Source organism: Myotis myotis, unplaced genomic scaffold (genome assembly GCF_014108235.1).
Source record: "Myotis myotis isolate mMyoMyo1 unplaced genomic scaffold, mMyoMyo1.p scaffold_m19_p_7, whole genome shotgun sequence".
NCBI classification, from domain to species: domain Eukaryota; kingdom Metazoa; phylum Chordata; class Mammalia; order Chiroptera; family Vespertilionidae; genus Myotis; species Myotis myotis.
Window position 1 is genome coordinate 17,184,980 of NW_023416379.1, and position 14,376 is coordinate 17,199,355.

The following is a 14,376-nucleotide window of genomic DNA, read 5'->3' on the forward strand; positions in this document are numbered from 1 at the left end:
CCTTCAAAAGCTTTCCTTTGAAAGAGATGTGCTCTGGGGAGCTATTTGGGGAAACATCTCTAGGGTGCACCGGGTCAAGCATGGTCTGCCTAGGATCTTGTGAGTCCTCAATGCTGAACTGCGTGGTTATCTATTGTGGCAACTTGATTGTTTTCATGGAAGCCTAAGGAGCACTAGTTGCCTTCTTTTGTGTTAAAATAGTAAAACTCAAACAGTTATATCTCAGTCTAAAGAATATTGTGTATCTTGATGAATACTGATTGCTTTTCTTCAATATTTTCTGGCCTTAAAATGACCATATGGAAATTCATTTAATATCTTGAAATCTTTTCAGTTTGCTCAAATTCTAACTTATTAACTTGTTAATTCATATCCCATGTGTTCCAACTATTCAGAAGAGTTAAAAATAACTCATCACCTACATTTATGGGTCCTAATAAACATATAAGTTATATACAATCATATGATTTCAAAATTTAAGGAGCTGTGTAAGAAATATGAAATGGCCAGTTAAGGTAGTTATTCAGATGATTCAGGTTTAACGTAGTCTTATAAAACTTTATTTGGTATGATTAATCATAATTACTTGTTCATAGTGGTTGAATTCTCTGTGTAGATTTAGTTTTAATTGGAATTCAAATACCACACCTGTTTTTCTAACTCGGTGAATATAATCTGGGGTCTTTTGCTCTCCTCAGTGGTCAATATATTTGCTTATTTCTTTATTTTTGTTATAATATTTGGAGCCCATAGCAACTGTCAATTCCTGCATCTGTCATGGCTATTTCTAGAAATGTCAGGAACTTTGACCAATCCAGTGGTTCTGCTTCTAAAGATTTATTTGCTGGCTGATCAATTGGATACTGGAATTCTCACAAATATGTAAAAATGAAATACTCTTAATTTTTGACTCAGAAAGTATGTGAACTCTGCCAGTCTTGGTGGAACTAAATGACACAGTTCTAGAAATGGAGCAGGACTTCTATGTTTATCTCAGTGTCCTAGGGACCCCTCACTCAAGTCTCTTATGTACTTGAATTTGTCTGTATGAAAAGGAATATTTTAATCCACCCCATGAACTGTTTCTTACTTATGAAGTATTTTCCATATTGCTTATTTAATGGCAGTAGAAAGAGGGCTATATTTTCCTAGGAAGGTATTACATTATTTCTGTACAAGCCCAAATATAATTTTGAGAGTTTTGTAAGTGATCTTTACATTTGGTCAGTCATAAATCTGAATTATCTGATAGAATAAAAACACATACGAAACTATTAATTTATCCTAGCATGTTAACATTGCTTAATTTGAACTTCAGACACCTGAGAGGCAAAAGTAAATACTATTGACTCTCCTTCACTCCTACACTACAAGATTTTCTCTTCATTGTACACTCTCTATATGCTTTGTATTTGGAATGTTAAGATATATTGATTATAAAGATAATTAATTCCAATATAAGTATGTAGGATGAGAAGTTTGTAGACCAGTAGAAGTGACTTGTAGTAGCTTTTTTCTTCTTCTATTTATTTATTTATTTATTTATTTTACAATTCAATGATTTTTATTTTATTCAGAGTTGTACAATCTAACAATTACCACTATCTAATTTTAGGATCTTTCCTTTTTCTTTCTTTCTTTTTAAAAAGACATGCTCAGCCCTAGCTGGTTTGGCTCAGTGGATAGAGTCTGGACCTGCGGATGGAAAGGTCTAAGGCAGCGGTTCTCAACCTGTGGGTCGAACGGCCCTTTCACAGGGGTCGCCTAAGACCATCGGAAAACACATATATAATTACATACTGTTTTTGTGATTAATCACTATGCTTTAATTATGTTCAATTGGTAACAATGAAATTGGAGGTCGCCACAACATGAGGAACGGTATTAAAGAGTCGCGGCATTAGGAAGGTTGAGAACCACGGGTCTAAGGTTTATTTCTACCTCAATTGCTGGCTCCTACCCAGCCTGGCCCCGGTCTGGGCTTGGGCAGGAGGCAACCAACTGATGTGTTTCTCTCACATCGATTATTTCTGTCTTTCCCTCTCTCCCCCACTCTCTCTAAACATCAATGGGAAAATATCCTGGGTGAGGATTAAAAAAACAAACAAAGCCCTAGCCGGTTTGGCTCGATGGATAGAGCCTGGGCCTGCGGACTGAAGGGTCCCAGGTTCGATTCCGGTCAAGGGCATGTACCTTGGTTGCGGGCACATCCCCAGTAGGGGGTGTGCAGGAGGCAGCTGATTGATGTTTCTCTCTCATCGATGTTTCTAACTCTCTATCTCTCTCCCTTCCTCTCTGTAAAGAATCAATAAAATATATTAAAAAAAAAAACCAAAACAAAAAACAAACCAACAAAGGTGGGTAACCTGGTCAGAAGGTCAAATCTTCAAAGTGCATGCCAGCTGCTCCTCCCGGACCGGACTGAATGTTCCAGAGCATCTCCAGGAAGGCCTGCGGGGACGGTGCCTCCACATTCTGGAAGGTGTCCTGGACTCTGCCGAACAGGATGAAGTATTTCAGCTCCAGGCAGATGAACCCGAAGTGGTTCTCATCGAACAGGATGAAGGCTCCAGGGAGGCGCCTGGTGGAGGCAAAGCCATGTCTGGTAACAGGAACAGTGTCCACGCCATAGAAACACATCCTGCAGGTTCGGGGGTAGTTCTGTTCTATTGAGAGCACGTTCGCAGGCAGAACAAACGGGACAAGCTGCTCTTCTGAAGCTGCAGCCCCGGACTCCCCGACGCTGGGCTGGGCAGGGCTCTGCCAGCCAAGGCCCTCGCTTTCCTCAGTCCCGTTTTCTTGCTGCTGCTGCTCCCGGAACACCTGCTCGTCAATCTCCTGGACCACGCGGGAGAGCTCGTTGAAGTTGCGGAAGATCTCGCCATCTCGCAGCTGGATGCGGCGCCTGAGGTGGATCTCTAACATCACGATGGACTCTCCCATGATCTTCGTGACCCTGGCATACTTCCCATGGAAGCTGAGCATGGCAATCTTCTTTAGTCTGAAGCTCTGGTATTTGCCTTGGAAGAGGCCTGGCCTGATGAGGTCCCCCGGGTGGCGTGGCGGGAGGTAGAGGCGGCGGTAGGTCAGGCAGTCATACACCTGTCTGTCCTCCTGCCCCAGCACCAGCCCCCCTTCTCCCCTAAGCCGCGTGGGTGAATCCGTTCGGTGGTCTGTCTTGTTGCACTGGATGCGGAACCTGTCCTTCCGAATCTGCATGCGGTGGCTGTGGGGCCTGCGGTGGAGGCCTTCCAGGCACTCCAGCGTGGCTGATTTCCTCTCCGTCAGGCGAATTCTGAACGAGGGCTGGAATAGCAGTGGGCCATCCACATGGGTGTTAAGGGAAGGCCTGTACGTCCAACCAGTAATGCATAAGCCGTCCGCCACGACATTCAGCAGTGTTCTATAGCTATTATCTTGCTGCCACAATCCCAAAATGTGTCTGTATGGGTGGAACAGCTTCGCATAGACTTCTCGATAAGACATACCGATCGTCTCCGGGTTCTGCAGGTTTTCACGAACGCCAAACTCCTCGCGGCAGCGCCGTCTCCAGATGCTGTCGGTGTGCAGGATGCGGTGGAATTTGGTGCAGGCCTGGGCCAGGCTGAGCAGGTCGGTGCCCGGGAGCGAGGCGAAGATCTCCACCAGCATCTCCACCGGCAGGTCCTGCAGCGAGCAGTGCGGGGCCGGCATGGGGCTCGAGATTCCTCCACTCCCCGCACAGCACCGCGCTGCTGCGTCCGCCTCGACTTGCTTTTCTCCGGGGGCCGGGGCCGGCTTGCCGTCTGCTGCTGCCGTCGCAGCTGGTCGCTGGCGCTTCTGACCACACCAACATCCCCGTGAAGAGCCCGCACCGCAGAGGCCAGCACACTCCTCCATGCCTCCAGGTGTAATAGCCTCTACAGCATGGGCCTCTGTGTCCCGCCCAGAAGTCTAGCCACGCCCCCAGGGCCTAGCCACGCCCCCCAGAGAGGAGCCAATTGTAGGACTTCAAACCCATACCCATTAAACAGTCGCCTCCCTTTCCCAGTGCCCCCTCCCTGTCCTCTCGCCCTAGCCCCAGGCAGTCACTAATCTGCTTTCGGTATGGATATGCCTATGGGGGGTAGGGGACATTTCACATAAATGCAGTGATAATATCTGGTCTTTTGTGACTGGCTTCTTTCACTTAGCATAACATTTTAAAGTTTTATGTATGCTATATTCTAGTGTATGGGTATACCACATTTTGTTTACCCATTCATCAGTTGATGAGTATTTGGGTTGTTTCCGGTTTGAGGCTCTCACGAATAACGCTGCTATGAACATTGTGTACAAGTTTTTTGTGTGAACATGTTTCCATTTCTTTTGGGTTATGTACCTAGAAGTGGAACTTCTGGGCCATCCGGGCCATCTCGTTTTCCAAAGTGGCCCCGCTATTTTACATTTCCACCAGCAATGTAGGAGGGGGTCTGAGGAGGAAAGGGGCTACATGCTGACCTGACAAGCTCAGGAGGGGCCTGCACGGCAGTTTTGCAGACCTAAAGTAACCGCAAAGGATGGTCTGAAATTAAACCTTAACTAAAAGCAGTTATCTTCACTGATAAGGTCAACCTTTACCGTAACTGAGCCTATCTGTCTTTTTGCATCTATGATAACATGTCCTTGGGATGTCTGGGTAACTTGTGACTTCCCTTTTTATGGAGCCCCTGGCGCACAGCCAGGTGTGCTGGGTCCCAGGACAGATGCCACAAATTCCTTCATCATCATGTTAATTGTTCCTGCACCCACCTAAGTATGTGTCCATCATTTTACTTTTTATCCTATCACAGAGGTTCCCCCCCCCCCCCCCCCCCCCCCCCCCCCCCCCCCGCTTCGCTTAATCCCACCTCCTTAAATCTGTATAAATACGGATGTAACCCTGCCATTCTCCGGAGCACTATCTCAATTCGTTGAGGTTCTGCTTCCTGGCATATGTCGACAGTTTGGCTCAAATAAACTCACAAAATTCTTTACAGGTTTCAATGTTTGTTTTTTGGTTTTTTTTTTTTTTTTACGTTAACAGGTCCAATTTTTTAAAATCCTCATGAATGTTTTTTTTTTTTTTTAAATATAGCCATCCTACTGAGTGTTGAGTGGTATTTTGTTATAGTTTAGAACAGAGCTATTGACTGTAGGTTGACTTGACCTTGAACTCCATAAGGGAAATCTCTTCTATGCTCAGCCTTCACCCAGCCTCTGCCAAATCTCTCAGGCCCCTGGTAGGAATGGGCTCCTACATGTGAGCAAGGATGGACTTGAGTTCTTCACTTTCAGTTGACCTCAGTTCTTCACTTTCAAGTGACTAACCTTGCTAGTTCCTTGGGTGAATGGATGCCCTCAAAAAAAATTCACAGGATCTTCCCACTATGAACATACTATTCCTATGAGCTGAGACTGGCCCTGTCCATTCAGACAGGCTTCAATTCTCATGTTGAGAGCAGCTATATTTCTTCTCTCCACTTTTCTGGATTCCTACCAGAGAAACACTCTGACCTATGGAGGGTCCTCTTAGTGCCCTGGGAGGAATTTGCTTTGCCTTTTGTCAGGAATAGACATTTAGGGTGGTTTATTTGATAGGTGTAAATTCCATCTGCCACAGACACTGACTTCTATCATTTAAACACTAAAATATTCTCAATTCCTTCTTTGAAGAATAGCCCTCTATTATTATTGGTATGTAACTGGGTAATGGGTGTAAAGACTCTTCTTTTAGGATCCTGTATTGATGGCATTTTGAGGGACAGTCTCCAAGGGTACATGTGTGTCTGGTGGGTCAAGGACAGGGGTCCTCAAGCTATGGCCTGCGGGCCTCATGCGGCCCGCAGAAAACATTTATCCGGCCCGTGGGGTGTTTTTGCTGCAGCTGCCTGTTGCTTAGCAGCCGACTTGTCCCAGCCGGCAGTGCGCATGTGTGGAATGTGCGCTATCTTTGGCAGCACTTATGTCTGTGAACAGACTTTTTCCAGAATGAAACATCTGAAATCTCCAACCAGATCTAGACTAACTGATGCACACTTGCATTACTTGTTACCACTAGCAGTGACAAATATGGAACCGGACATTGACCATCTCATTAGCCAAAAGCAGGCCCATAGTTCCCATTGAAATACTGGTAAGTTTGTTGATTTAACTTTACTTGTTCTTCATTTTAAATATTGTATTTGTTCCCGTTTTTTTTTTTTTTTTTTTTTACTTCAAAATAAGATATGTGCACTGTGCATAGGAATTTGTTCATAGTTTTTTTTTTTTAAACTATAGTCCGGCCCTCCAACGGTCCGAGGGACAGTGAACTGGCCCCCTGTTTAAAAAGTTTGAGGACCCCTGGTCAAGGAGAACCTAGGAATGTGAGTGCAGCTGGTGTATGGAGTTAGGAGGGCTTGATTGGCTAGTGAAGAGGTCCAATCATCTTTTCTCTCCCAGGATTGAGAGAGCCAGGGACACCACTGCTTTAGGAAGAAATCTGTGTAGGAAGGTCAAAGGCAGGTCAATAGATCAAAGGAGAGACAGAGGCTGCTGCTATGGTTAGAGGGAAAAAATAGAATATTGGGGGATTATTTATGGTTATGGGAAATATTAATTGTGCTCTGTTAACCATGATTGCCTTGTGTGTTGGTTCAAGAAAGGACATTTCTGACCTGGCTAAGAGTTGTATGCCCCCGGGACCTGGGGGTCAATCTTGGACCTGGGATTCAGCCTTGGAATGTGGTCCATTCTCATTCAACAACAGCCTATTATCATGAAAAGATTAACAGCCTTGTTGCCCAAAGAATGGAGTCCCACCCCAGCCTCCTACTTCTGCCTGCCTGTAATCCCTCCTTCCCCATGTAATCTGTTTTACCACAGATAAGCAGCTGGTTTATAGGGGGCTGCAAAGCAGATTTTTGTGGATGACCTGTTGCTCTCCCATGCTGCTGGCAGTATAGGAATAAACACTCATATTTATTTAATATGAGTTTATTATTTATAATAAACACTCATATGATTCAACTCTGTCTCTGCTGAATTGGCTCAAGTAGTGACAGGCAGCCCAGACCCTTTGATTGTCCTGTTACACTATCTCTGAGCCTTTTCCCGTGCTGTTCTGTTTACACAGCTCTCCCACTCCACTCACCACCAAACCTCTACCATTGTCCTGGGCCTCACCTACTAATGGCACATGATCTTGGTCAGGAAGCATCCTGTGAAGCACCAGGACTTGCCAAGTGTCTCTCCCTGGTATTTACAGAGCACCTTGGGCTTAAGTGCCCATCAGTGGATGAGTGGCTAAAACAGCTGTGGTATATCTATACCATGGAACACCGTGCAGCAGTAAAAAAGAACAATCTCTTACCTTTGAGGTAGCATGGAGGGACCTGGAGAGTATCAGGCTTAGTGAAATAAGCAGACAGAGAAAGACAATGATTTCACTCATATGTGGAATATAATAAACAAAATAAACTGATGAACAGAGAGGATCCAGAGGCATGTAAGCATTGAATGGAGTGGGGAATCTCAGAGGGAAGGCAGGGGAGGTAAGCAACCAAAGACAATAAATAAATAAATATGCATAACCCATGGACATGGACAATTAGGTGGTGAAAGCCTGGGGGGGGGGGAGCAGGTGGGGGCAGGCTGGAGGGGTTTAAATGGGGGGGGGGCGGGGAAGCAGACATATGTAAGACTTTCAACAATAAAGATATTTTTTAAAGGATTATAAAGGTTTTAGGGGGGGTGGGGTGGGGTGGGGAAAGCACCTTGGGCTTGCCTCCAGCATGATCTTCTTCTTTTTAAAAATTGATTTTAGAAAGGAAGGAAGGGAGAGAGAGCGAGAGAAACACTGATGTGAGAGAGATATATCGATTGTTTGCTTCCTATATCCGCCCTGACTAGGATCAAACCTACAACCTAGGCATGTGCCCTGACTGGGAATCGAACGACGACCTTCTGGTGCACAAGACGATGCAATTGAACCACACCAGCCAGGGCTCAGCTTTCTTCTTATTAGTGTAATAGGATTTGAGACAAACTAGGGGCGATGCTGCTTCAGTCTTCAGTACACTAGCCAAGATTGTTTCATTTGTTACCTTAATGAAGATAACAGGACACATTTTTTTCTATTACTGTCTGATCAGGGGTTGCTAGAACTTGATCCAAGTCTTGAATATGAGGAGAGAAGAAGAGAAGAACTTTCTAGGTGTTATCAGCCATTTGTTAAGGCATGAAGGCATGAGAAATCATGGCTTACTGAGGAATGAATGGCAGACTTTGATTGGAGCTTGGTTTTGGGGGGGGTTACAAGCAGGCATCGGAGAAAGAATAAAGATAAAATTGGAGTCAAGCTAACATCAGACATGGAGGTACTTAATTGCCAGGCCAAGGATTTTCTGCACAAAATGGTGAGCCAGCAGAGGGAGAAGTTTGCTATATCTAACCAGTAGGGTAAATCTCGCTCTCTTAGAAGTTAGCTCTTAAATGCAGAGGAGAATAATTTGGTTTTTCAGTGAAGTCTCTCTTTTGGGTCAGTAGACCCATAGGATTCCAGGTTCATTGGCAAAACCTGAGTGTTTAGTGCAAATTGGTAAGTGGGATTCTAATTTCCCATTCAGTTTATTTTAATTCTTGTTAGTTTTAGTCTCCTTAGGGCCTGATCAATTCTGGATAATTTCAGAAGGCTGTTTTCTGGATCTGCAGGATGGAATGCCATTCTGTGGATCACTCCAATGTTTCCTACATTGTTCACCAGCTCATCTCCAACTCTCAGTAGGCACAAGTTTGAGTTTAGAGCCCAGATCCTCTCACTCTCAGCTGATTTGCTTACATTATTAGGTCATGCTCCCTCTGTTTCAAAAGTCCAGGTAAATTGGATTTCAAGTTTCTTTCTCATGGGCATCAAATACTCCAGATAGCATGGTGATCTTGGGTAATAGGGCATTGTTACTATTTGTGGCCTTGTCTTTAAACCTCTAATAAAAATGGGTCTTATTAATCTTTGTATCTCCAGTGTACCTATAACAGTCCTATGTATGTAGTAGGATGTCAGTGGCTATTCACTGAATGATGTCTTCACAATCATATTTCTCCTCTAAAGAACTTTTGGGTCACATCTGAAATCTGTCTCTTGCTATTTTGCATTATGTATGACTATGAAACTGACTTACATTGATCCAACTTTCTTGGAGAATTTCCTTAAGAAGAGGTTAAGTATATCAGCGATGTGAAAGGCTAAATTTTGGAGAACAGAATTCAAGGCAGTGAGTCACTGCTACAGATATAAGCTTGGGGTTTATAACCACAGTCAATGGCTAGAATCATTTGTAATTACAGGGAATGTTATTTGTTTCATCAGATTATTCCAACTTGCAGACTTTTCTTTCTTTCAAGCAGCATAACTTTTACTTGATGTTAACATATTGAAACTAAAGTTGACTAGATAAAGAAATGAGGGGTTTGTATTTCTCCCCAAATATGTGTTTTGATGGAGATGGATATGAAATAGAGGAATATTCTGATAGTATTGTTAGGGGAAAACTGTTAGGGTTCTAATAGAACCCTTAGGTTAGAATATGACTTTTGTCTTGGGAAGGTGATCTCCCTGCTTATTGGTATCCAACTAGCTACTAAAATGCAACAATAAATAATGCTTACCTCACAGGACCTCCATTCTGTATTAAGATCATATAGTAACAGATGCTAATTATTTAAAATAGTACTCAGGAGAAAGCAAACTTCCAGAGAATATATTTTTAGTGTGCCAAGCTAGTGAATAAAAGGAGCAGTGTACATCATTTTAGCTTTCCTTACCTTAGGGCAAAAGTATGTCATGGTACATGTCTAAGAAATATGACAATTTCTGTTTTATTGCATGTATATGAAGCGTGAACCTTTTCATTGTATTTAATGATTTCTGAAGCACGAGTGTTCTCAAAGCTTTTAATCAGTTGAAATAAAAAGTAATCTGAACTTGAACCAAGATTTCTTCATCTCAACTGTACTTCTCTCAACTCTAGAGATTTAGTTGGCTTATGAAGACTAAAATTTGTTTAAGCTCTTTCTTCCTGACTCCCCCTCTCCCCTTTTATAGTTCAATATGTGTGTGTTCTTGGGGCAGGGCGGGGGAGGGGTGTGTGTGTGGGCAGTAAGGAGAGGAAGTGGAGAAAAGCACTTAAAAATGCCTCTTACCATTTAAAAAAATATCTCCAAACTGTTTATTCTTATGGTAAGTGGTTTTACAAAGTGCTGGGTAGGATAGTTTCCCTGAAATTTTCCCTGGATTTTAATGACCTGAAGAAGTATTCAAAATTTCTTCCAGAACACTAAATGGAAGGGCGTGTGGTCCAATCTGGAGTTTCCCCACTGTTTTTCTGGACGAGTCACACCTCTGGACTCCGCAGGCCACCCAAAGGAGACATCCTTTCCTCTCATTGAGCAGCCAGAGCACTCCTTAGTACCCCCTTCCCCTGCCCTCTAGTCTATAATTTGTGGCAATTACTTATTGTGTTTGGTGTCTGCTCCCTTCCCATCTTTGCCCGCCTCCATGTCTTTTGTGCTGCTGCCTTCAGGTCCTCAGTGAGGTGGTGCTCAGCCCTGAGCGGGCTATTCCTCGAAGTGTTTGGAAAGGTCTCTCTGTGATGTTTCCTGCCCACCCCAAACTTCCCCACTCTCCTTAGAAGTTCACTTCTCTTTGCCTTTGGTGCTATTTAAATCCTGAAGAATTGTTCAATGTGAATTAGAAATATTCCTCTTAGGCATGTGTGTGTGTTACTTGCCGTTGAGTCATTTCTGATCCTGGCCACCCTGTGAATGGGTGGTGTCCAAAATGCCCTCTGCTCAACAGCCCTGCTGGGCTCCTGTGGACTCCTGCCTATGGCTTCTTTTCTGGAGTCAGTCCATCTCATATTTAGTCTTCCGTTTTTCCTGCTGCCGTCTCTGTTTCCAGCATTATTGTCTTACTTGCCTTTTAACGAAGAGGATGCTTCAGAGGACTTATTGGAATAAAAAGAAATGAATGGTGGTTACTTCAGGTTCCATAAAGGTTTGAGCTTTTTAAAAGCCTACCCTGTGACACAGTTATTGTGCAACCCTATTACATTCCAGCCCTAACCTGCTTATTTCTTCAGCAGCGAGATTCTCTGTCTTTCCCCCTGACATTGTTGTAATCACCTCTTATCTTTACCCTTCTTGTTAGAGATTAAGAAACAAGATTAAAGGCGTGGGGGCAGGGCAATTTGGAGAACAGTATAATTAATGGAGCCTACTAAGGAATATTAATATCTATGTGCCAGTCCCTTACATTGCTGTTTATTTGGGGATCAGTGTCCCTATTTGTCAAATGGACCTCCATAAACAGATGCCTATACCATTTTGCTACTTGATGTTTCAGTAGTCTAAGAAATTTTCAAAAAGGGGATTAAAAAAAAGTGGGTAAGAAATATGAGTTTAAACTACTAATTAATTGAGAGGATGTAGGCATTTGACAGCCAATAATTTCACAAATATGTATTGAGTGCCAGCTATGTGCTAGACAGTTGATAGGTCAGCAAATCAGGCAGCTTCTCGCATAGGATGAAACTTACTGAGAAGTTGCTTCTGAGACTCTCTCTTTTAGGAGCTACTTCTCATTGCTAGAAACTTGGTGGTGGCATCCTTAGGTTATTTGTAGTTAGAGCCTGTCATTTGATTGCCCTTCAGGAATACATGAATGTATGAATATTGCCTCACATAATTAAATATCTCTTAATTTTGATATGTTGTATATGTATTAATATGAAAGAACCCAAAGTGTTGGGCCATTTTCCATTTTTCCAACAAAAAGGTAATAAAATAAATTTTGTGGCCAGCTTGAATACAAAACTCTTTTAGGGCTAGCTAAAATAAGTAATTTGTATCTATAATGTGTGACTGATTAATTAGTTGCCCACATATATTTTAAATAAAAAATATATTCATTTTAGAATTAATATATTAATATAAAATAGTATATGATTTAGAAATGCTTTTTTCCACCCTTACATTTCATGAAACAAGTTCACTAATAATGCCACACCTACATCTTCAGCATTAGTCTATTAGTCTTTTTTTTTTAACCACTAGAAGAATGTTTGAATCACCTGTCAAAGTTTTCCAAACAATATTATATTTACCTTCACCTAACTATTTGAGTCATAATATTGTTTGATTTTGTGTATGATGCTGGTACTGAAATTTTATTCTATTTGTAATTTCTATATTATAATCATTTACTCTAAAGTTATTTTCAAAAAGCCTGCTTACAATGCTAAATCTGTATTAAGTTTCTTTGCCTCCCATTTCATTTTTAAAAATGAATTATTTCAGGTGACTTCTATAAACATTGTGAGATGTAATTTCAGTCAACATTACTTTGCTGTTCAAACTAAAACAATTGAGAAAGTACCTTGTATTATTAGCAACTTTGTTAGGACTTCCTTCTACAATACTTCTCTCATTCTGGAGAATAGTTTTAGAGGGAAGACAGAAGCCAGGTTTATATTCATGAATATATGATAGCTCCAGAATTTTCACTTCTGATGGATGTGAAATGATATGGAAACTTTATATCGGGTCCAAAGGATTCTATAATGTCTGTATGATCCAACCTTTTATTTTAAGCTCTTCGCTTACAGTGATGACACCAAGGCCAAAGATAAGATGTTAACAAATTTTCCTGGGTAAGAGTAGTGGATAAAATAGGAACATGGAGAGTCAAACCTGAATGCAAAATGTTATTAAAAAGGAGGCACAGAATTGTCCTTTCTAATTCTTCTTGAAAATCATGATGAGAATAGACACTGCTCACCATGTCAGTCCACCATACATCCTCCCTCTGTTTCATGCTTCTTTGTTCCAATCTGATGCCAAAAACAAATGCAAGGGGAGGTAGCATAGCTTACCTCTCTCCCTCAGCAAGAGGCCTGCCCTCTGCCCTTGAACAGCGAGCCCCACCATGGCGTGATGTGGGGGTGGGTAGCTGGAGGAACATCAGAGCCAAACCAATCCTCTTCTTTGGCAAAGATCGTGCAGTTTTACATTTGATGAACACTTTTTAAGAGTGAAATATGTGTTTGGCACTTGCTAGGTTGTGGGTGATAATAATGGTGGATATGGTTAGACAAAAAGAAAAAGAAAAATGCTCTCCCAGTTCCCAAGGAACTCATTATCTTAGAAGGGAAACAAGCTCTGAGCAGTGTGAGAAGTTTCCAATTCCTGTTCTCCAGGAAGTGGGTAGGAAGGGTAAGTGAAGTGGAGACACTTCAGTGAGGAAGACAGATCAAGTAGCTACTCTGCGGAAGAGGTGTGATGAGGAAGGATGGTACCTGGTAGCACCAGAATCACAGGAAAAAGTGGAAGAAGTGAAAGGACAGAACAGGACTGATAGCTGTGTCCTTAACCCCTCTTCCAAGAAAAAGCTGCAGAATGTATCAGTTACTCAGCCTGCCCTTATCTCGGCCAATGGGAAAGTGGGGAAACTAGCCTAAGGACAAAAGTATGCTGAACACCCCCCTGTCTTTGTGTAACCAGACCCTAACTGCACCCTGCCCTTGCGTCACTAGCCCCTGGCCCTCACTCAACCAACCGGAATCGGCCAAATCAGTGGTCAGAGTGTGCTCCCCCACCCCCCACCCCAAGCCCTATAAGTTCTTTGTTCTCTTGGGACTCGGGGCTCTCTCTTGCATCCAGTAATGGAGGCGGGGGGGGGGGGGGCAAGTGAGCTTGAATAAAAGACTCTATGCTTTTGCATCAGATTTGGTGCTCCCTGGTGGATCTTTGGGGGGTCTTGAAATCTGGGCATAACAGAAGCACCCGCCCCCCTGCCCCCTTTTTCAATTCCAGATATTGAAAAGGAAAGCAATCAGACTTTTGAGGTGATCTTTGGGATTGGAAAGAAAGATGTGGTTGTGGGTCTGGACAAAATGGGCATCTGTACCAGTCTGGGCATGGAGCCTGTGGGCAGTAGGGACTTTGGAAGGTACTAGCCGAGTGTGTGCTTGGCACTACTGGCAAGGGAGTAGTGCTACTGGCAGTTTTCCCCTCTTTCCAGGGGCCATGCCAACCTATGGCACTTTTTACATGCTTTGGATTGAAAGTTGGGGGACCCTCCCTTTGGTTTATTTAAGCCTCCTGGGATTCTCAGCTGATGCAGGGGACGGTGAAGTGGAAGACCGAGCCAGAATAGGATTCTTGAGTTAGTTTTAACTATATTTGCTGAAATAAGAGAAAGGATCACATTTGTGTTATGAGCATTTCAAAGCAATTCCATTTTATACATTAGGGTCAAGATTGTGATTTGCCCAGTCACATCACTAGTAAGTCACAAGTGCTAGTATTTCAATAGCTGTAACCAGAAATCTAGGTAGTCTC

At 42.9% G+C, this 14,376-nt stretch overlaps 1 protein-coding gene across 1 annotated transcript; it reads right to left on the reverse strand.

Moving 5' to 3' along the window:
• Positions 1 to 2,370: 2,370 nt before the first annotated feature.
• Positions 2,371 to 3,879, reverse strand: LOC118660158 (F-box only protein 31-like). The gene has a single exon (XM_036317278.1). It carries the CDS (start codon positions 3,877 to 3,879, stop codon positions 2,371 to 2,373), a length of 1,509 nt encoding a protein of 502 aa, XP_036173171.1.
• Between the last annotated feature and the right edge of the window lie 10,497 nt (positions 3,880 to 14,376).

Bases quoted from the DNA above. Each gene is read 5' to 3' on its own strand.
- LOC118660158 (XM_036317278.1), bottom strand. From the start codon at position 3,879: ATGGAGGAGTGTGCTGGCCTCTGCGGTGCGGGCTCTTCACGGGGATGT.